The sequence below is a fragment of the Salvelinus fontinalis genome, chromosome 34 (assembly GCF_029448725.1).
Source record: "Salvelinus fontinalis isolate EN_2023a chromosome 34, ASM2944872v1, whole genome shotgun sequence".
NCBI lineage: Eukaryota > Metazoa > Chordata > Actinopteri > Salmoniformes > Salmonidae > Salvelinus > Salvelinus fontinalis.
Window position 1 is genome coordinate 25,519,081 of NC_074698.1, and position 23,103 is coordinate 25,542,183.

General features: G+C 46.3%; 3 protein-coding genes across 5 annotated transcripts; 2 read left to right on the forward strand and 1 right to left on the reverse strand.

Annotated features, from left to right (window-relative positions):
* Positions 1-276: 276 nt before the first annotated feature.
* carm1 (coactivator-associated arginine methyltransferase 1) lies at positions 277-14,660 on the forward strand. Of its 2 annotated transcripts, none has more exons than XM_055898292.1 (16): positions 277-477; positions 2,875-3,000; positions 3,360-3,466; positions 3,624-3,728; positions 3,893-4,003; positions 4,440-4,617; positions 4,821-4,911; positions 5,114-5,195; positions 6,049-6,134; positions 6,774-6,863; positions 7,186-7,323; positions 11,522-11,611; positions 11,725-11,837; positions 12,273-12,350; positions 12,476-12,544; positions 12,914-14,660. In XM_055898292.1, exons 1-16 carry the CDS (start codon positions 336-338, stop codon positions 13,069-13,071), a joined length of 1,764 nt encoding a protein of 587 aa, XP_055754267.1. In that variant the 5' UTR covers positions 277-335; the 3' UTR covers positions 13,072-14,660. The 2 variants fall into 2 exon arrangements, with proteins under 2 accessions (XP_055754267.1, XP_055754268.1); XM_055898293.1 differs by having other exon boundaries at positions 2,878-3,000.
* A 687-nt stretch (positions 14,661-15,347) lies between these two features.
* Positions 15,348-19,611, reverse strand: LOC129833597 (protein YIPF1-like). 2 transcript variants are annotated; one of them, XM_055898297.1, is made up of 9 exons: positions 19,276-19,611; positions 18,880-18,945; positions 18,561-18,709; positions 18,349-18,429; positions 18,106-18,193; positions 17,791-17,907; positions 17,553-17,674; positions 17,065-17,247; positions 15,348-16,721 (listed from the first exon to the last, which is right to left on the reverse strand). In XM_055898297.1, exons 2-9 carry the CDS (start codon positions 18,908-18,910, stop codon positions 16,632-16,634), a joined length of 861 nt encoding a protein of 286 aa, XP_055754272.1. In that variant the 5' UTR covers positions 18,911-18,945; positions 19,276-19,611; the 3' UTR covers positions 15,348-16,631. The 2 variants fall into 2 exon arrangements, with proteins under 2 accessions (XP_055754272.1, XP_055754271.1); XM_055898296.1 differs by having other exon boundaries at positions 17,508-17,674; positions 19,276-19,610.
* A 305-nt stretch (positions 19,612-19,916) lies between these two features.
* LOC129833598 (mitochondrial import inner membrane translocase subunit Tim29-like) lies at positions 19,917-22,223 on the forward strand. Its single transcript, XM_055898298.1, has 2 exons — positions 19,917-20,085; positions 20,585-22,223. Exons 1-2 carry the CDS (start codon positions 19,977-19,979, stop codon positions 21,352-21,354), a joined length of 879 nt encoding a protein of 292 aa, XP_055754273.1. The 5' UTR covers positions 19,917-19,976; the 3' UTR covers positions 21,355-22,223.
* The last annotated feature ends 880 nt before the right edge of the window (positions 22,224-23,103 follow it).

The window sequence follows — 23,103 nt, forward strand, 5'->3', positions numbered from 1 at the left end:
ATGTTACACAGCAGAACCAATAGTATTCACAGATTTAACAGACCAGGATATGAAACGCAGCCTGGCTGACAGTCTGACATTTTTTTTTAATTCAAACGATTATTCAAGATCCCCTATTTCTCTCTTTGTCCAACTAACTAATACTGTCTATGCGGAAACAGTGTACAGCAGTGACAACAGAAGTCAGAGCAAAGTCTACTGTATTTGCACTAAGCAGTTTGCCTCTCGGCCACAGAGTGGCGGTAAAGCTGCGTGTATCCCGTTTCCTGTCCTGAGTGCAGGTCCAACGCTGGATGTGAGCGCCACAGTGAGCTGTCTCTTCCCACAGATCGAAGATGGCGGTGTCGGTGTTTCCCGGCGTGCGGCTCCTCTCTATCGGAGACGCAAACGGAGAAATACAGCGTCACTCCGAGCAGCAGCCTCTACGACTGGAGGTGAAAGCCACACAGGACGCGGCCCTGATCAACCTCTCCAACGGTGAGTGGACTTGAGACAGCTCTTCCAAACCCCGGTTCGGCCTGGGCTCCTTGTTAACTGACGTTACCCTGGCTAATTAGCCAGAGCTAAATGCTAAAAAGCTAGCTAGCTAACCGATGCGAGTGGTCTTGCACATGTGTGGGGGTTCCACTTCAAAACCGACTGGTTCCACCTATAGATTCCAACGTAATAGGGACTGTTGTTTTCGCTTATCGCTATTAGCTAGCTAGGCAACATAACTTAGTTAACTAATGTTACTTCTCCAGCACCACGACAGCGCACACTGTTGGTAGCTAACTATAGGTGGTTAGCTTTAGCAAGCTTACTGCGCTCATTTCGTGGCTTGTGGACCACGTTTTTTCTTCGCTATCTATTTGTCTTGAGGAATATTCTTTAAAGTATTAATTTAAAGCGAAGTAGTCCGTTTTAGCTCACACGAGACGTTTCCTGGACCGCAAACTAAGTGTGACCAAGCACATTAGATACCTATCTACCCTGGTTTACTAATATCAACTTGCTAACAATTTAGCGCCAGATTGCATTTCAATGATGCACTATCCTGTCCGGCAGCTGAGCACGCTAGCCAACTCGCTACACATTGACGCAGATAGCCAAACGCTAATTGACATGTTAACGTGCAATGGTTTGCCCTTAATGCCACATAGTTCTAACAGCTAAAACCAACTGCGTCATATGAGCATTGCCCTCTGTATTAGCTAGTTAGATAGTTATGATAAAGCAAGATAACATTTGACCCTTTGAGATGGGTATCTTAAAAGTGTGTTTTGTTTTGGAACGTCGTCGTATTTGCGCACAGATCATGCTAGTAGCGGTGTAAACAAGCAAGCTAACCCCGGTGACTCGCGCGTGCTACGTTATGGTTATCTAATCTACTGTAGATGCCTAGCTGAGTGAATAAATATCGATAAACGAAATCGTTTTTTTTTTTTTAAACAGGCTAAATATGAGTCCTTGTGTTTTGATGAGCTAAACCAGGCTCGTATTAGTTATTCATCTTTGTTCTCCCCTGAACAATAGCCAGCTAGTCCCCCACCTCCCTTCTCCCCTGACGTTCACTTGTGTGCTCGCGCTGAGCGCTTGCAGCTTTTGTTACACTGTGGGGCACAGATGGGATGTCCCTTTCAAGAAGCCGTGATGTCCCTAGTTTTGATACAGTCAAGCTTGGGCTGTGGGGAAAGTGGAAATGAGTGTGTGGCAGGGTGTTTTTCAAGGTGTCCTATCAAAGTTTTATGAAGTGTGTGATTGCCTGGTCCGGTCCATAGGCCCAACAGCCGTTTCCTCTTCCAACATTCCCATGATGATGGAAGATAAACGTTTCCACACCAGGCAGGAATGAACTCCCGATTGAATTGCTACATAAAGCAGCACGAATGAGTCTAAAGTAATCTGACCAGTTTTATGTTTTCCACTTGGAAAAATAACCTCAGTGTCTTGCCACACAATCATTTTATTTCTGCTTTATTATAGACGCAAAAGCACCTCAATCAAACACAGCACACTAGTAATGTCTGTCTATCCTGCTGGAATGGGTGTATTTACATCTTGTCCACGAGGGGCAATGCCTTGGCCCAGCAAAAAATATCACAGTTTTGCTCTTCACTTTGACAAGTGTCTATTATGACCTGACATTACCCTGTTAGAACATTGACATGGCTATCATCTGGTTGTTACATATCTGTAACATGTCTATAGTGACAGTCCTTGTCCCCCATCTGTCATTGTCATTTACCATAATGTTCAGCTGTAGGCCTTGGAGACAGGCCAGGTCGAGTGGAGGGAGATGGTTGTAGCCTACATATTTTAAAGCATGCACTCTATCGCTCAGCCCTTGCATCGAACACACACTTGTTAAGCAACACACACACTCCCGCTCTCATATTCATCCCAGGTTAACCCGGTGTCAGTAGCTAGTTTGGTCTGTTAATAAAGCATGCTGCATCTGGCTAATCTAAGTAACAGCGCTAGTCTTAATCCCATCACAACTGCTGGATTAAACCACAGATTATCTCACTGCCATGCGGGCACAGCACTAGACCTACCCTGCCAATAATTGCTTTCACATATCCAGCCTTTAAAACTATGTCATCTTAATCATCCAGGAGTGTGTGTGAAATAGCTTCAACAGAAGAAATTACTCACTTTCCCTCGGCTAAAAGAGGTTGAAAATAGCTCTTTGCTTGCTGCTATGGTTGAGATGCTTTAATGCTAATTGAGTCAATAAAGTGCTGTGTGTGATCAGGCCAGTTCTGTTAGCATGTTGTTCTTCATGTTGTGTGACCTACGGTAAGCCACCTACTCCTGTGCCACGCTTATTCCATGAATGACTTGTTGTAGGCATGTTGCCGGGCCCTAACTAATGTATGACTCCTCTCACAGCAGAAGAGACATGCGTGTTCAAGTGTTCGGTCTCCCGGGACACAGAGTGCAGTCGCGTGGGGAAACAGTCGTTCATCATCACGCTGGGCTGCAACAGCGTCCTGCTACAGTTCACCTCACCTGCAGGTAGCTAACCCCCGGCAACCACCGCCGCTCTGTCTCAGAGAATGCTGTCATTGTCTGTCTGTGTCTGTTTTTTTCATCTGTCTTTGACTGCCTGCCAGTAGGCTATATCTATCTTTGTCATTGACCCTCTGTCTCCTGTGTGTCTGTGTCTTTGACTCCCTGTCCTAGTGCACATGTTCCTGTCCTTATAAAGAGATTCTTATTGTTTCTCATGCTTGTCTTGCCTCTGTCATCCTTGTGAACTGTTATAATTGGTTATTACCGTTCGTTTGATTTCTCCCCATTATGACTGGCTTAAGACCATTTATAACTTATGTCTGATTTGTCCTGCTTATAACCTGTTATGACGATCTCCTCAGAGTTCTCATCGTTCTATAACCTCCTGAAGAACTGCCGCGGCCACAGTGGAGAGCAGTCGGTCTTCAGCGACAGGACAGAGGAATCATCCGCAGTACAGTACTTCCAGGTGCACACGCAGAATCTGCCATGCATTGCAATAAATCATTTATTCCAACCTTTATTAGCTCAGTGACAATATTAAAACACCTCATGAAAAACAAGCTGTTCTGTCACTTTATTTTCCTCTCTCTCCTTTGCTCTCTCTCTCTCCTTCACTCCTCCAGTTCTATGGCTACCTCTCCCAGCAGCAGAACATGATGCAGGACTACGTCAGGACAGGAACCTATCAGAGGGCCATCCTCCAGAACCACACTGACTTCAAGGACAAGGTACTGATGCACTGTCCTGGGACTTAAATGTAGCTAGTTCTGAATTGAGTCCTTTGCTGTATTTGAAACTAAACTGTTGTTTAATTAGTTTGGGCAGTGGACACTGCTGGATTTCATTGATGTCTTTATCAGGGAAGAATTAGAATCCATTCCCCTCTCTCTAGGTGGTGTTGGATGTGGGCTGTGGTTCAGGGATTCTGTCGTTCTTTGCTGCTCAGGCTGGGGCCAGGAAGGTCTACGCTGTGGAGGCCAGCACCATGGCCCAGCACGCAGAGGTAACAGATACACTAAACTATGTCGAAATTAAGTGACCTATATATTTTCAATTAACTGCACTTTATCTGGCCCGCAAATTGGTTTTGACAAACTAATCAAAGCCCTCGAGCTGAAAAGTTTGCCACCCCTGCTCTAACCCTATCCTCTTCTTGACATGCTATGTAGCCATAAGTCTGGCACATGTATCAGTCTCACTCTAACAAACACTAACCCTCCACTTGGTGCCCTCCGCTAGGTCCTGGTGAACACTAATCCTCTAGTGTCCCCTCCACTAGGTCCTGGTGAACACTAATCCTCTGGTGTCCCCTCCACTAGGTCCTGGTGAACACTAATCCTCTGGTGTCCCCTCCACTAGGTCCTGGTGAACACTAATCCTCTGGTGTCCCCTCCACTAGGTCCTGGTGAACACTAATCCTCTGGTGTCCCCTCCACTAGGTCCTGGTGAACACTAACCGTCTGGGGGACCGTGTGGTGGTGATCCCTGGTAAAGTAGAGGAGGTTACGCTGCCTGAGCAGGTGGACATCATCATCTCAGAGCCCATGGGCTACATGCTCTTCAACGAGAGGATGCTGGAGAGCTACCTCCACGCCAAGAAGTTCCTCAAGCCTAGTGGTGAGACGGAGGGAAGGTTGGAGGGAGAGCATAGAAAGGGGTAGAGTGGGAGGGAAGGAGAAAGGGGGAAAATGTCTGAAGATTATTCTGAAGCCCAAGTGGTAAATAATATTAAAGTCTACATTTTAAAACTGAGAGACATATTCATCATGACTAGCCACTGGTGATTGTACCATCATTAACTGACTTCATGTGTGTCACAGGTAAAATGTTCCCCACCATCGGTGACGTGCACCTGGCCCCCTTCACAGACGAACAGCTCTACATGGAGCAGTTCACCAAGGCCAACTTCTGGTGAGTATGAGGGGAGGGAGGAGAGAAACGGGGAGAGTAGTAGGAAGGATGGGGTTAGAGGGACAGAGGGGGAAATGGCAAGAGAAGAAGCTCTGGGAGTAGAAGCAGTGAATGTACGGAGATTTCAGTCACTTTTCATTGGGTTGCTGTAGTTGATGGGATTGAGATGATGATAATGATTCTCTCTCACTCCCTCATTCAGGTACCAGCCTTCCTTCCATGGTGTGGACCTCTCAGCCCTGCGAGGAGCAGCGGTGGATGAGTACTTTCGCCAGCCCATTGTGGTACGTAGAATTCTCAGTTGTATGTCAGACTCTTGAACACCTATCTTCTGACATTGCCTGCCCCGCCCACCATGTCGGTTAAAGCGATACCCCCCCCCCCCCCCCCCCCCCCTAAGATGATTGGGGTGCAGGGGACGGTTAACTAGGAAATGTATATGGGAAGGGTGTTAACTAGGAAATAGTCAGGGGGTATGTGGGGACAAGAGCTGTTTGTGTAAAATTGGGTTGCGTAGTACGGACTGGTCTGTGTGTTTGTTTATGTCTAAGGGTGGTACATGAGATGTGTGTTTATGGGCAAATGCTGATGCAGGATAGGAGATTGACTATATGGGAGTGTGTGTTTGTGGTAGAAGATACCACCGTCACACTGTGTGTGTTATGACGGCTGGGATAAATAAGTTAGATGCGGCCTGAGTTTAGGATCCCAATGTTTTCGCCCAGTCCAGCTCCCCCAGTCTAACACCACAGAACCAACAGTGAGGTTTCAACAGTACTATCACTGCTCATAATGGGTATTCATTGAATTAATCTCATCCCTTTTATCACACACAGCAACACACACCGACAACGACACACACACATCATTTTCCAGCGTTAGTCAGTTGGGTAGGCCTTTGCACCATGCCTGCTCCTCTGTTACTCTGCTGGGAGAGCCGGGCCCGGGCCAGAGTGCCTGGTTCTGGGTACAGCCTCTGTTCTAGATCATTAAATTAAGGCCTAGACTGTCTCCGTACCCACTCTAGCCAATGCTGCCGTAAAACATTTCTACCTCACTGGGACTTTACCTGGATACTCTTGCTTCCCTCTTCCCCGTCTCTCTCCTTCCTCCTTTTTCTTTCCCTCCCCCTCTCAGGACACATTTGATATCCGTATCTTGATGGCCAAGTCTGTCAAATACACAGTCAACTTCCTGGAGGCCAAAGAGGAGGATTTGTACAGGTCTGTGTGCCGTCTGTCTGTCTGTTATTCCCTCATATATTTATTATTGAATTGTTATTCATAGATTGAATTGAGATGCGTAGATACACGTTACTGAATGTGGGGATGTCCTACTTCTCTAATATGAGGCTACTTCCGATTTTGAATTTCCTACATCAGCAAAAATACTACATAATTCCTTCTAGTGTGTAAAAATAACCTTAAAGCAGCAATCAGCAGTAGAAACGATAACAGAGCGAATTCCCCAACCTTCTTTATGTAAAAAGCGGAGTGGTGGGGCTGGAGAAATGTAACCACTCTCAAATTCATAGACTGAGCTATGGATGCAAGGACTGACCATCCATGATATCAAATTATAGTTTTAACATGTTTTGATGATATATATATTGTTTACATTTACTTTGTTTACAAACATTGGAGTAAAACGAACTTATATTTTGGGTTCTGATGGGGTACGACAGTTGAACTAAGCTCATGAGGCATTTATAAGTTCTATTTTTCAAAACTTAATGGGTATATATCATTAATTCAAAAGTTAAAAAAATGGATGTAGCAACAGCTGATTGCTCCGTTAACTAAAATAACATTTATCCCACTCTTTTCTCTCTCTCTTCCCTTCTCTCTCGCTCTCTCTTTCAGGATAGAGATTCCCTTTAAGTTCCATATGATGCACTCAGGGCTGGTGCACGGCCTGGCTTTCTGGTTCGACGTAGCGTTCATGGGATCAATGTAAGTTGGGCTGAAGTGTGTGTGGTCAGGAGTAACCTGACCTATATGGATCCTGACTACAGCTACACTGTCACTTTCCTTTTTCTTTCATCACTTTTCTTTTCTTTTTTCTCACAGACATTGTAATAAACACAAAGACAGAAAGCGGATGCAACTTAAAAGCAAAACAATATAGTACAATACATTCACTATAGAAACATTTCACAATAAGTTGTAAATGGCTGTTCCTACTGAATATCTGACCATGCTTGTACTGTAGTAGGATAATGCTGACTGAACCTTAAAGTATCCTGACCTCTAACCCCTCTCCCTCTCTCTGCAGGGTGACAGTGTGGCTCTCTACAGCCCCCACAGAGCCCCTGACCCACTGGTACCAGGTCCGCTGTCTGCTCCAGTCACCCCTGTTCACCAAGGCAGGAGACACACTTTCCGGCACAGCACTGCTCATCGCCAACAAGAGGTGAGCGACTGTAGAGGGATCTACTGGGGGTCTGTTGGGGATGGGAGGCTTTGGTGTTAGTGTGTTGCCATTCACCTCTAGGCCCAGGCATGTGTTATATTATGACAGTTCTGAATGAATGTGTGTGTAGGCGATATACAGTGAGCTACAAAAGTATTGGGACAGCGACAATTATAAAGAACATTGCCTCATACAATGAATATGGGGATAAAGTGCAGACTGTCAGCTTTAATTTGAGGGTATTTTCATCCGTATCGGGTGAACCATTTAGAAATTGTTTCCAATTATTTTGTGCCCAATTGAAATTAGTGGTAAATAAGATTACATATAATCCTGAATGAATCGTAAATAATGATGAGTGAGGAAGTTAGTGTAACCTCATGCTAACCTCTCACCACCACAATAACAGGGGAGGTTAGCATTTGGTGGGGTGGGGGGTCGTGGATGATATTTGTGCGTCTGCAACCTCATGTATCAATACAACAAAATGTCTCACTGCCTCAATACATTTGGAGCTCACTGCCTCAATACTTTTGGAGCTACCTAGTGCCTTTGGAGCTACCCAGTGCCTTTGGAAAGTATTCAAATCCCTTGACTTTTCCTAAATTTTGTTAGGTTATAGCCTTACTCTAAAATGTATTAAATAAAAAAAATCCTCAGCAATTTACACACACCAGCCCATAATGACAAAGCGAAAACAAGTTTGTAGAAATGTTTGCAAATTCATTTAAAAAATAAAAAATACAAACAAACTTACCTTATTTACGTAAGTATTCAGACCCTTTGCTATGAGACTCGAAATTGAGCTCAGATTTATCCTGTTTCCATTGATCATCCTTGAGCTGTTACTACAACTTGATTGGAGTCCACCTGTGGTAAATTCAATTGATTGGACATGATTTGGAATGGCTCACCTGTCTATATAAGTCCCACAGTTGACAGTGCATGTCAAAGCAAAAACCAAGCCATGAGGTTGAAGGAAATGTCCGGGAAGCTCCGAGACAGGATTGTGCCGAGGCACAGATCTGGGGAAGGGTACCAAAACATTTCTGCACCATTGAAGGTCCCCAAGAACACAGTGGCCACCATCATTCTTAAATGGAAGAAGTTTGGAACCACCAAGACTTACTGGAGCTGGCCTCACGGCCGAGCTGAGCAGTCGGGGGAGAAGGACCTTGGTCAGGGAGGTGACCAAGAACCTGAAGGTCACTCTGACAGAGCTCCAGAGTTCATCTGTAGAGATGGGAGAATCTTCCAGAAAAACAACCATCTCTGCAGCACTCCACCAATCAGGCCTCAATGGTTGTGGCCAGATGGAAGCCACTCATTAAAATGCACATGACAGCCTGCTTGGAGTTTGCCAAAAGGTACCTAAAGGACTCTGACCATGAGAAACAAAATTCTCTGGTCTGATGAAACCAAGATTGAACTCTTTGGCCCGAATGCCAAGTGTCACATCTGGAGGAAACCTGGCACCATCCCTACGGTGAAGCATGGTGGTGGCAGCATCATGTTGTGGGGATGTTTTTCAGCTGCAGGGACTGGGAGACTAGTCCGGATCGAGGCAAAGATGAACAAAGCAAAGTTCAGAGAGATCCTTGATGAAAACCAGCTCTAGAGCACTCAGACTGCGGTGAAGGGTCACCTTCCAACCGGACAACAACTAAGCACACAGCCAAGACAACGCAGGCGTGGCTTCGGGACAAGTCTCTGAATGTCCTTGAGTGGCCCAGCCAGAGTCCGGACTTTAACCCGATCAAACATGTCTGGAGAGACCAGAAAATCAGATCAAATTGTATTTGTCACATGCGCCGAATTCAACAGGTGTAGACCATACTGTGAAATGCATACTTACAAGCCCTTAACCAACAATGCCATTTTAAGAAAATCACAATAAAAAAGTATGCCATAAGAATAACTAAAAATTAAAGAGCAGCAGTAAATAACATTAACCATGGCTATATACAGGGGGTACCGGTACAGAGTCAATGTGTGGGGGCACCGGTATTGAGGTAATATGTACATGTAGGTAGAGTTATTAAAGTGACTATGCATAGATAATAACAGAGTAGCAGCAGTGTAGAGGGGAGGGGGGCAATGCAAATACTCTGGGTAGCCATTTGATTAGCTGTTCAGGAGTCTTATGGCTTCGGGGTAGAAGCTGTTTAGAAGCCTCTTGGACCTAGACTTGGCGCTTCGGTTCCGATTGCCGTGCGGTAGCAGAGAGAACAGTCTATGACTAGGGTGGCTGGAGTCTTTGACAATTTTTAGGGCCTTCCTCTGACACCGCCTGGTATAGAGATCCTGGATGGCATAAAGCTTGGCACCAGTGATGTACCGGGCCGTACGCACTACCCTCTGTAGTGTCTTGCGGTCGGAGGCCAAGCAGTTGCCATACCAGGCAGTGATGCAACCCGTCAGGATGCTCTCGATGGTGCAGCGGGCAGCTTGTAGAACCTTTTGAGGATCTGAGGACCCATGACAAATCTTTTCAGCTTCCTGAGGGGGAATATGTTTTGTCATGCCCTCTTCACGACTTCCTTGGTATGCTTTTGGACCATGTTAGTTTGTTGGTGATGTGGATGCCAAGGAACTTGAAGCTCTCAACCTGCTCCACTACAGCCCCGTTGATGAGAATGGGGGTGTGCTCAGTCCTCCTTTTCCTGTAGCCCACAATCATCTCCTTTGTCTTGATCACATTGAGGGAGAGGTTGTTCTCCTTGCACCGCACGGTCAGGTCTCTGACCTTATATGCTGTCTCAACGTTGTCGGTGATCAGGCCTACCGCTGTTGTCATCGGCAAACTTAAATATGGTGTTGGAGTCGTGCCTGGCCGTGCAATCATGAGTAAACAGGGAGTACAGGAGGGGACTGAGCATGCACCCCTGTTGAGGATCAGCGTGGCAGATGTGTTGTTACCTGCCCTTACCACTTGGGGCGGCCCGTAAGGAAGTCCGGGATCCAGTTGCAGGGAGAAGTGTTTAGTCCCAGGGTCCTTGTAGCCAAGCTTGTAGCGTCCTACCCAAGAAGACTTTAGGCTATAATTGCTGCCAAAGGTGCTTCAACAAAGTACTTAGTAAAGGATTTGAATACTTGTGTAAATGTCATATTTCAGTTTTTTAAATAATATAAATCAGGAAAAATGTCTACAAACTTGTTTTTGCTTTGTCATTATGAGATATTGTGTTTAGATTGAGGGATTAAAAAAGAAAAATCTATGTAACAAAATGTGGAAAACGTCAAGGGGTCTGAATTCCTCCCGAAAGCACTCTATATATATGTATTACAGATGTGTGCTTGCTGAATCTGTGCTGCTCTGTCTGTCTGTGTTGGTCTGTGTTAATCTATCCACCTCGCTTTTCACCTCCTCCCATAACAACCCCCGGCTCTCCTCCCATAACAACCCTCGGCTCTCCTCCCATAACAACCCCCGGCTCTCCTCCCATAACAACCCCCGGCTCTCCTCCAATACCACCCCTCGGCTCTCCTCCCATAACAACCCCTCGGCTCTCCTCCCATAACAACCCCCGGCTCTCCTCCCATAACAACCCCCGGCTCTCCTCCCATAACAACCCCCGGCTCTCCTCCCATAACAACCCCCGGCTCTCCTCCCATAACAACCCCCGGCTCTCCTCCCATAACAACCCCCGGCTCTCCTCCCATAACAACCCCCGGCTCTCCTCCCATAACAACCCCCGGCTCTCCTCCCATAACAACCCCCGGCTCTCCTCCCATAACAACCCCCGGCTCTCCTCCCATAACAACCCCCGGCTCTCCTCCCATACCAATCCCCGGCTCTCCTCCCATAACAATCCCCGGCTCTCCTCCCATAACAACCCCCGCCTCTCCTCCCATAACAACCCCCGGCTCTCCTCCCATAACAACCCCCGGCTCTCCTCCCATACCAACCCCCGGCTCTCCTCCCATACCAATCCCCGGCTCTCCTCCAATACCAATCCCCGGCTCTCCTCCAATACCAATCCCCGGCTCTCCTCCCATAACAACCCCCGGCTCTCCTCCCATAACAACCCCCGGCTCTCCTCCCATACCACGCCCCGGCTCTCCTCCCATAACAACCCCCGGCTCTCCTCCAATACCACCGCCCGGCTCTCCTCCCATAACAACCCCCGGCTCTCCTCCAATACCACCCCCCGGCTCTCCTCCCATACCAATCCCCGGCTCTCTTCCCTCCTCACAGACAAAGCTACGACATCAGTATTGTCGCCCAAGTGGACCAGACAGGCTCCAAGTCCAGCAACCTCCTGGACTTGAAGAACCCCTTTTTCAGGTGAGTTGGTCTGTTTCGCTGCCCTCGGCCTGTGCCATTCAGGATAACGAGGGGGGGAAGGGGAGCTCCCTCTCATGGCGTGTATGTTGTTGTGTATGTGTGTGTTTTTGTAGGTACACAGGCAGCACACCCACCCCCCCTCCTGGGTCGCACTACACCTCCCCCTCTGAGACCATGTGGAACACTGGGGGGGCCTACAGCATGAGCCAGGGCATGGCTGTGTCAGGTAAATACACACACATAGAGGACACCGGTAGAGGAGACACACACAGAGGACATACCCACACACACTGCACAGGGCAGAACCCACACACACACACTGCATGAGGCAGAACAATGCTGTGTCAGGTAAACACACAGACGATAAAGACACAATCTGACCCATGATAGCATCAGGCAAAAGCATCCATACAACATCATGACCAAATGTCTTACTAAACTGTAGGGATATCACAGAATAGATCAGGCTAACAGAGCAGCTGATAGACAGGGGATGCATGCTCTCTCTGAGGGGGAAACGGTGTGTGAGAGAGAAAGGATGCTTATGTTTCTGTGCTTTTCTCCCATTTCGCTCCCTTTCTCTTCCCATCTCTCTCGTTCTTTCCTCCCCATCTCACTCTCTTCCCCGTCTCATCCTTTCATCTCTCTCTCTCTCTCTCAGGGATGCCTACAGCCTATGACCTCAGTACGGTCATGGGCAGCGGCTCGACGGTGTCCCACAACAACCTCATCCCCCTCGGTAGGATACTACGGACTGATGGACTGACTGACAGACAAGCACAGACAGTGTGACTGACTGTGTGTGTTTGCACGTTTGTGTGTGCGTTAATACAGTCTCACTATTTCCTCTGTTCCCGCCCTCAGTGAACACAGGGATAGTGAATCACACCCACTCCAGGATGGGCTCCATCATGAGCACCGGAATCGTCCAGGGTATGTCTCCTTATACACTATACAAGGGTTTCCTAAACTCGTTCCTGCACATTTTGTTTTATGCCCTAGCACTACACAGCTGATTTAAATATTGAACTCCTCATCAAGCTTTGATTATTTGAATCAGCTGTGTAGTGCTAATGCAAAAAACGAAACGTGCACCTGGGGGGGGGCCCAGGACCGAGTTTGGGAAACCCTGTACTAAACTACATCAAGTCAAGTTTCCTAAACGCCTATCATTTGTGTAAATGGAGGGGATGGATTCTGAAGCATGTGACATAGTTGGCCCACAACCAATCAAGGGAAGGTGATAACATTCTTTCCCTCTCTCACCCTCCCATTTTCTCCCCCTCACCCCCATCTCTCCAGGAGCTTCTACTGGCCAATCAGGTCCTAGCAGCAGCAGCAGCTCTAACCAGCAGCAGCAGCATTATCCCGTCACCAACCAGTTCACCATGGGGGGACCCGCCATCTCCATGGCCTCTCCCATGGCCATCCCTAGCAACACCATGCATTATGGGAGTTAAGACCCCTTCACCTCCGAACCCCTGCATGACCTCTACTAGCCCCTCCCCCCGTCCGGCCAGAACCAGAATACCAAAACCAGTGCTGTCGTGTTGTCCCTTCAGCACCTTCCTTTCTCCTTTACTGTCCATCTCTCTATCACTGGAGTTATTCTCTCATATCCGTCCCTCCCCGCTGCTCTCTCCGTTTTGAGAGCTGTTCCCCGTCTCCCTCCCACCCTCTCATCATCGTGCAGCAGCTGCTATGATATCACCAGTCCAGCCAGAGGGTGGCAGCACCTCTACGTTCAACTGACAGACTGATCAGCACAAATAATTGGCAGTTTTTCTGAATGGAGAGCTGAACTGAACTTTGTTTGACTGGACCTTTTCATGCTTTACAGACACATGTACACATACATTCAACACAGAGACTTTTGTTGCAAAGAATAACTCTGCACGACTGTACAGCAGGTATCATCTCCTTTATCCGGGTTCCCTCCCTCTCCTCCCTTTTGGACATTTCGCCTCCCCTAGTGCCAGTGTGATGCCCCACCCTTCCCCCTCCTCCACCAAACACTCCCAACCCCATTCACTACAGCCAGTCGCTATCCCCCCTCCCCTTATCGCTGGATGGGATGTCCCCCACTACAGATCTGCACTGAAAGGATAGGGGGCTTTCCTGTACAGTAGAACACTATGAACACCCCTCACTGACGCCATTTTGTTTTCATATCGAGGAACTTCTCCACCTGCCTGTAGAGCCTCTCTCCTTAAACGGCCCCATTCCAGAGTGATAGCTAGCTCCCCCCAAGGTGTTTGTCTGGTCATCCATGGTGGTAGTCTTTAGCCTAGGTCTACTGGGCTATCTCAAGACACCCTATTCCATATAGAGTGCTCTACTTTTGACTAGAGCCACATGGACAAATGAAGTGCACTGTATAGGGACTAGGGTGTCATTTGAGATGTAGCCTAGATGTCAGTGTGTAGGAAAACCCTGTAGAACGGGATCTTGAAGAACACCAACTCTTGAACTCTGTTAGAACCTCGCCAATGAGCTTCGAGGACACAGCAGCAGACCCGGCCCCCCACTCCCCAATCAGGATCAGTGAGCCGATGGTATTGGTGGAAGCAGGATGAACCCACAGAAAGACAGACTGACAGTATGGACCAAGGACACTGATGTCGGCCGTTGGAGCAGCTGTATCCGCGTTTACATTCTTCCCCGGTTTCCTTTCCTTCATTTTGAGACTGCCGTTCAGACTGAGGTGGGGAGTTCGGGATAGAGGGAGTCACCTCTTTCCCTATGATATCCAGACTCTAACATATCTAAACCTCTCCTCCCTCCTTTCCCGGGCAAGTTGATTGCCCAACCTTCAGACAAAGACTTAATGGACATGTATGCATTGCTTCCAGTCACAATTTGTGGACTGAGTTTAATTACATTTTTTTGATTTAGCAAGTTTTATGAAGAGAAAATGTCTTGCTAGTTTGTAGGGTTAACTTTTCAGTTGTCTTTATTTGTTTTATTTCTTTCACAGAAAAGCAACAAACAAAAAAACAAGTATAAAAGGAGTCAATTAAATGTTGGTGGAGAATTCCCCCAAAAAATATTTGGATCAGGTCTTATAATTAACTTTAGATATTACAGTTAGATTTTTAACACCAATGTTGTGATAGTTGCTAGCTTAGCATTCAAACACTACTTTTCTCTGGGACCTCAATTGATGGAAAGTGCATCAGGAAGACTATTGTGCCGTTTCCTGTTCGTTGTAAGAAATTGCCACAGATCTACCTAGCCAAAACCAGCAGTTAGGGACGACTTATGAAATCTGATTTTATAACGTCACCTTGAGGGTAAGTCAAATCTTGTGCCTTACACTATGAGCCTACATGCTCGTGCCCAATGAATATAGCTGTAAATGTATGTCCTCCAAGCCTACACACACAAAGCAACTACCTTTGGAGTGCTCGGCTGTCCCATAAATCTCAGGGATCATTGCTGGGCCTAGCAAGAATCCATGTTTTCTACGTACAGTAAGCAGAGCGCTGGAACCAATGCTGCATACCTGGGTTCTCTCCACTTCCTCGGTTGAAATCAAGATGGTGGATATTTCGCCGCCTTCATCTCCAGCCCCTAGTTGTGCAGGCCTTTGGCCCAGCACCTACCAACTAATCTTAATTGAATCAGATGTGGTAGTGCTGGGCTGGAACAAAAGCCTGCCAAGACATAGCACTCCAGGACCGGAGTTAGAGACCCCTGCCCTCGGGCTTTAGTCAACACCAAGAAGACGACGCAATTCAGACTGAAACTACAGTTTATTCACACAAACCCAGAAGTCTGAACAAAGAGGAAAAAAATAAATACACTGACAAACCCTTTCCTTAATTTACAAGACTATCTACAAAAAGAAAAAGTTGTGTGGATACATTAGTCAGCACAGTACTACACGTGTTCCAGGTCATAGGAGTGGTTTGAGTTCTAAAACAACCCTTTTCAATCTCACAGTTCAGAGGTGTACAATCTCACCCGCAGAGGGCTGGCGTGGGCCTTGGTTCCAGCCAAGCTGTAACATACCTGTTGATCCATCTCATCTGATTGTAGAATCAGGTGTTTTTGCTTGGCTGGAACAAAAGCATGCACCTTTATGGATAGGGTTGGCCACCCCTGTATTAGTAATCATTAAACATTCATACAGCATTTCCCTTTAATGGGTGCATCTCAAGATCAGACTGCAGCTGAGGAGTTCAAGTCTATAAAGAATTCCTTGTCATGACAGAACTGAGCTGGTTAGAGCAGATCTCATGCTTCCACCTTTCCTATGTTTTTAGTGCAGATAAAAGTAGAGATGAGGAAGTCTCCGACTGATGAGGTGCACCCAACTTCTCCATGATAAATATTGATTTATTACAATATACAAGTGCAGAATTTACAGCGGAATCATTTCTGCAGCATAAGCAAGACAGTTTCCCCCAATGCAATCCTCATAACCCATAATTTGCTTATACTCATAGGCCTCTATCCTTGTCCCTTCTCTTTGTAATAACATACGTAGTCAATTGCACCACACTTTTAATGGGACGGTGCAATTTTAATGGGCTGCTGGTCCATAATGTACTAGAGTAGGGCTCACACACCCAGAACCTCCAACAACGTTATGGGTACCTTTCTGACCACTTGTCGATCCTCTGTATCATTATTGGTTCGAGCATCGGAGTATGCAGGCCCTACTTCGCTACGTCCCCTTCTCTGATCTGAAAGGACTGGATAATGTGTGACCCACTGAGCTGGAAACTCAAAACAACGTCCACGCAGGTGTCGTAAACTCTGATTTCATCCAACTTTTCCCTCTCGACTCATATCGTCCTCACACAACAACAATGTAGTTAGTCAATGGCGAGATCGCCATCATCTGTTTGGCGGTTAGCCAGCTAGCTACTCTTCCAATGCTCACAGAGTAGGTAACAAAAGCCTAAACCTTTTATCTAGTCCTTTCAGATTCCCCAGTGGTCTCAAACATTGTGACTATGAGAAGAGGTCATTAAGTGTTGGGACACATCTCCCTCCCTCCGGTTCCTCTTGGTCAGTGGGTCTTGTTGGTAAATATTGCTGCTGTGTGGTTGGGTGCGAGTGTAGGAACTGGTGTACAAGTCGCTGTCTGGAAAAAATACATCTGAAAGATAGCATAGAGGGACAGGGGATGGGTATAAAGACTTAGAAACTTAACAAAGAACTATGAGGTTTATAGCTAGCCATAGACTGAAGTAGGGTGTTGGAGATGAGACATTTAACATTTCCCCTGAGGCGCATACAGCTGAGACATTCCCATTTAGATTATGATTAGGGCCTGGTTCAAACATTTTTAAAGTCCATCCCTGGATAAGTGAAAGGAGGACTCTACTTTCTATATTCATGTCAGACCATGATCACTGACCTTCTTCAAAGTACTTGAACAGGGCCTAGGAGGATGGGGCTAGGTAACTTTTACCCATAGCACTCTTATAGTGGGCTCTTACCTTGCAGCCAATTGATAGCAGCGCGTGGAGAATGACGATTGTTGCTATGGTGGCAAAAGCGGTCACCTTGGTGTCATCGCGGACGACGGGCCAGAAGGTGAGCACCAGGACCGACCCAGAGATTACCATGGCGACCAGGATGAGGAGCCATCGGAGCCATTCGAATGGTAAGATCCACAACACCTGAGAGGGAGGTGCTTGGTTTGTTACTTGAGAATATAATGTTCTGCATTAATTGGTTCGGATTGGGTCCCAATCAGATAGAAATATACTATGAAGAACAGGGTCATTCAATAGGCACAAAAACGGAAGAAAACTATGAAACTGTAAAGTAGTTACCATCTGAACTTCATTTTCCATTGCAAAACATTTACCTAGGGGGATGAATGTTTTGCTAGCTGAATATGACCCAGACATTCACTAGTGTGTGTCTGCTGACTCACTGAGGTGGGGATGTAGATGAAGAGGGAGTAGCCGTAGACACACACCGTCTCCAGGAAGGAGTAACCACTCTGCTGCCTCTCCTCCCTCTGCCTCCAGGTCAGGAAACCCCATACACCCAGGGGCACCAGCCAGGCATACAGGAAGATCACTACTGCAGCTATCGTCACTGAGGGAGTGAGAAAAAGCAAGCAACATCAACACTGCTATTTTTTAATGTTTATATAGCAAATCTCACATGAAACCATTGAGAAGGAGCCAAGCTGTAACCCCCAGGTACCATACCTCTGTGGAACTGGGGTCTGTAGTGGTAATGGGGGCTCCTCAGAGAGTTCAGCAAGGTGGACAAGTTTCCACTGATGGCCAGAGAGAACACCAGCGTCACGCAGATCCAGAAGGGACCTGGACATACGGGAGACCAGGAGGTAAGGTTAGTCTGGGTAGAGGTGGTTCACATTACAACCTAAGATATGCAGAGTTTGGCAAACTGTCTTCCAGTTTTACGGCAATAAAAGTTAACATTCTAAGGTCCATTCTAATTCAGATCTAACTATCTAGGAACAATTGTATCTAAGCTATAATGGTGATGTGTCCCATTACCATATAAATCCGGACTCGACTGGAGGGTATGTTTGATGAAGTTCCGCCCTGGTAAAGGCATCACCGACCCCTTGACCCTGTCCAGCACCTGCATCCCATGACAGGAAGTCAGTCAACCAATGGACATTGTACAGCAACTAACACCACTACATTTACAGTTTCTATATGGCAGATGTTAAACAGCAACATATAGGCCAGTCTCATGAGTGCAGATTATTCTATGTTATTTCAAGCATATTGTACCTGCATTGTATCCACATTGAAGAATGACTGGTAGTACTCAAAGGTCCAGAAGCCGCTAGTTTGTTTCTCCCCTCTTAGGAGCTGTAAACAGTAATGTCAATCAGTTATCCCCATATTGCTTTGTTTTTGGCTGATTGTGCAAACGTCATTACAAAGGCAAAATTTCAGATTATCAATGTAGCGATATGATTGCACTCATTCATCATCCTGACCTCTGAACTCTCCTCCTGTCCCTCATCGTCGGACATGTCCAGTTTGATGTCCCCGGTGGCACCGGCCGGGGCCGTTCTGCTGGAGCCAGACATACTGAGGGTGGAGGCCCCAGGGTCTGCTAACAGCAGGTCAGTGGCCTCATCAAACTCTAGAGGAGAAGAAGACAGAGGTGGTTAGAGTGAGGGAATGAGGAAGGGACAGAGAGGAGGTGCGGGACAGTGGCAGTGAGAGATGTAGAGACAAGGAGAGAGGGGAAGAGTGAAGAGGAGGTGAAAGGGGATAAACAGAGGAGGATGGGAGCCACTCCATGAGCCTCACCTTGGAACTTCAGATCATCTGGACTCGCCATGGTAACTCTGGAAAGATGACCACTTCATGCAAGACCTGGAAGGAGATGAGAAAATGTACTCTTAACTCTTGAGGCTGACGTATGGCAACAGTCTGTGTTCTTCTCCCGGATAGGGTAGCCAAGTACATATGAACAAGATGTTCTCTTTGTTGGCTGCCTTCTAAAGCATACGTAACAGCATCATGTGTAGGCATGCGACATCGAATATACAGGTGCAATTTTTTAATCTGACAAATGATCGTTTGTGTTGACCTGTTTGGCAGGCTAGCAGTCTGTGTGTCATGTTTATGCCTATAGTTTACTGTAACTCTAGCTAGCTAGCTTCAGATTTAGTCATACGTTGGCCATCGTGATCCGAGACTTACCTGTTTGTCACAGGAGGTTCTGTTGTGTTGTATCCGCAATGCGAGCCAGTCAGCTATGTTAGCAGTGCTGACACGACCGCCTCGCTAGCCTGACAGCTGTCGAGCGAGCACTGTTTTCTCGCTTTATATCTCAATATCAACTCACCTAACAACAGCAGCACATAGTTAAATATTTTTAAAAAAATGTGTACTGCGTTGGATGTCTGAATAAACTAGCTAGCTAATGGTGTTAATTTCAACTACGGTGCACTAAATTCACATTATCACTCGCCTGTTCCACGTCACCTTATGTACACAACGGATTCTGTGTTGGCTCAAGACGGATCATCATGTTCACGTGACCAGGTACAGACGGAAGATAATGCGGTGCGCCAAATGAGAGTGTTTTCTTTGTAATATGGGTGTTATCCGAATGTTTAAAAAAAATAAACATTTGTACTTACATGATATTTATTAGTTTATAGTGATATTACAGGGATTTAATGGCATTCTTTTTAAGCAGAACTGGATATTGGATTTTTTTTTTTTTTTTACGGGAAAAAATAACTTTTTAAATAACTTTTTACAGACATGCCATTTTGTCTCAATAAATTACGTTTTTTCACATTGGAAATTAATGTATCAAGAAGACCGCTGTGTTTTTCCGGTCCGAGCCAGTCCGAATGTGAACTTCCGGAACGATCGGCTTCTGTCTGACGAACATGGCTGCCTCGTGGGTGCTCAGGAGATGGTGCTCCACCTCTGTAGCAGAAGCAGGAGCAGCACCCATCAATGGCACCCGATGGGAGAGGTTGAAAAATAGCAAATTGGGTAAGAAACCGATCTATCTCTTGGTTGTCGTGTTAGCCCACCACGCCTTTACGAACCTATGATCTTTCTTGCTTAACCGTCTTGCCAAAGTCATTCATGAGGTTATCAGATTATGTGACATTAGCTTCAAACAAACTGTATCACATTGTGGTTTTTACACTTGTTAGATTTGAAAATGTACTTCATACACTTCTATGTAAAGGTATTGTTAGCTTTTGATCCTTCACAGTTGCCCCTGCTTGCAATCACAGGGTGGAGGAAGGCACGTGACTGAGGTTATTGCGGTGACCTCTCTCTGAGACAGTTCCTGTCAGCTTGGAGATGCAATGCAATAGAATACAGTGTTGACACACAAAACATTATAATTGTGTGCATGCCTCACTACCATGTCTAGGGATATTGTGTCAGTCTGTTTTGCCTTTGTTTTAGTAAACCACCTATCTTATCTCGTGTGAATGCTGTCTGTCTTTTTCTCACAATTCTCTCCCCTCTCCATCAGGTGTGTGGTTTAGCGGCATGTCCAGAGACTACAAGGAGGCGTGTCGTGAGATTGTGGTGGGCGCGTGGGAGAGGCCAATCAAAGCTTCCATCTACCTGAGCCTTCTGGGTGGAGCCGGCACCTGCATCTACACAAACCCCGACGACGCCTCCTTCGAGACCACCGTCCTGGATACAGCCAATCAGCTCGGGCTCCTGACGCCGTGGATACGCAGTGGAACATCGGATGGGCACGTGCAGAAGCTGGCGAAGCTTCGTAACGAGGGAAGGTTACGTCACCTCAGCCTGGGAATGGTCTCACTCACCTACTTCGCCGATTACAACCCGGACGCCAGTCTTTACGAGGCCCAGTGCTCCAACCTCTCTATCCCCTGGAGGGAGCTCCACACGCGGGTACTGGACGTTGGCTTTGCGGGTCGCTGGTGGATCCTGGACCATAAGATGAAGGACTATGATGTGAACGACGAAGAGTTCAAGCACCTGCCGCCTGCTATGGCCGCCACAGTGCCCCCTGGTGTCCAAGGGGTGGAGAATAACGAGAGGCTGCACAAAGAGTCATGGATGCCTCTGAAGACGGAGGAGAATGAGGAGAAGGAAAAGGCATCGGCAGCTGTAGAGGAGGAGGGAGGCGTTGTAGAACAAATAAAGATGGACAGTTTAGATCTTGTAGAAACAATTAAAATAAAGACAGGCATTGTAGCTCAACCACAGGAGCTACCTGACCCAGAACCACAGGAGCGGACACTGACAGAGACGGAGACACAGGAGTAGCAGACACAAGCTCAAGCAAAGGACTAATGTGTCATGGACCAATGGACTCACACTAGCAGGACAATGAGTGCTGGACACATAATGAGATGGCTGAACAAGAATCTCTGAATGGACATATTTATTGGATGACAAGATGGTATGAGAGATGTGTAAAGTGTGTGAGTACCTTCTGCACTGTGTAATGTGTTATATAGTGCCCAAGCCTATTAACACTCTGGACTATAGTTACACATGACATGATGATAAAGGGTCTCCTTTATAAAATAAATTACTGTTAACAGTTTACTAATGATACTTATTTGGTATATAGTGCTCTATACTGAGATATGATAATTGATGCCATGGTCAGCAACCTGTTAAAGAGATTCTCTAAACAGCCACTACAAACTTCAACTAACTTGATATTCTCTGGCACTTTTGAATTAGTTTTAGCCAGTAGTTCTGAAAGTACTCACTGAGTCCCCGGAAATTGCGTACTACGTCACATGTGCACCATGTCATTGCTCTGCTGTGTGCATCTTGTTAGCTGTCACTCAAATGGTGAGGGGCTGAAGCTCATTAGCTAGAACTAGAATTGTTTAGGGGCTGGCCCATGTGGGGGGAAATTTAGGAGAATGGCGAAGCACAGCTTCCAGAAAAACAGTTGCTTTCAAACTAGGAATTTCGTGGTTAATTGAGGTGAAACAGTAATTCTGCTCATAGATTATGCATGTATGAACTACACATTGACACATCCAGCCCAAAGCGGGAGGTTTAAAAAATACTTAAAGCCGCCAAAGTTCCGGTGCATGTCTTTAACAATACAATAAGCCTCCTCTAAATGGTTTGGATTTATCATTTATGAATTATTGTCAAATTAAAGTACTATTGTAAAAAATTGAGTTTTGTGGTGATCATTTACTCTGAATACCTCCCCATGATTTGATCTTAGACAAAGCGGAGGCACTATCCAGGGAAGAATATACCAAGATATTACATTTAAGTGGAACTGGTAGCCATTTTTGATTCCTCCAGTCCAGACTGTTTTTCAATACTTTCCTCCTCAGGACTATTGTCACAGTAGCATTAATTCTCAATGTGTGACTTCTTCCATAAGAAGTGAGTGTTTGTCTCCCTGAGGTAAGTCAATCAGTGTTTTTGCCGCCGCCTCTTCCTGGGATTACAGAAGCTGTGTATTGCTGTGATGCCCTTCAGGCAGATAGAATGGGCATCCTTTCTTCCTAACGTTTTAGAGTAATTATTCCGTTAATCGTATTGCCTTTGACCAACCTCCCTTATCATTGTGGAACTTAACTCATTTTGTGGAAAAATCCTCTCCAGATTAATCTCTCTCATACCCTTCTATCTCTCTTTCACTCCATCTCTGTTCATGTCTGTTATTGATCCTGCTGTTGTCTTGACACTGATCCTGCTTTGGCTCCAGTTACTGATCGCCATTTGATCTTTAGGACAGGATCATTCATCCTGATCAGGGGCCATTCACACAAGGACAGGGAGCTATTGAGGTCTGCAACACGAGTCAAGGTGGACTAATAGTCTCTCACACAAACAACTAGACTCAAACATTCTCAAACAGAACTAGACTCTCAAACATGCTCAAACAGAACTAGACTCTCAAACATGCTCAAACAGAACTAGACTCTCAAACATGCTCAAACAGAACTAGACTCTCAAACATGCTCAAACAGAACTAGACTCTCGAACATGCTCAAACAGAACTAGACTCTCAAATATGCTCAAACAGAACTA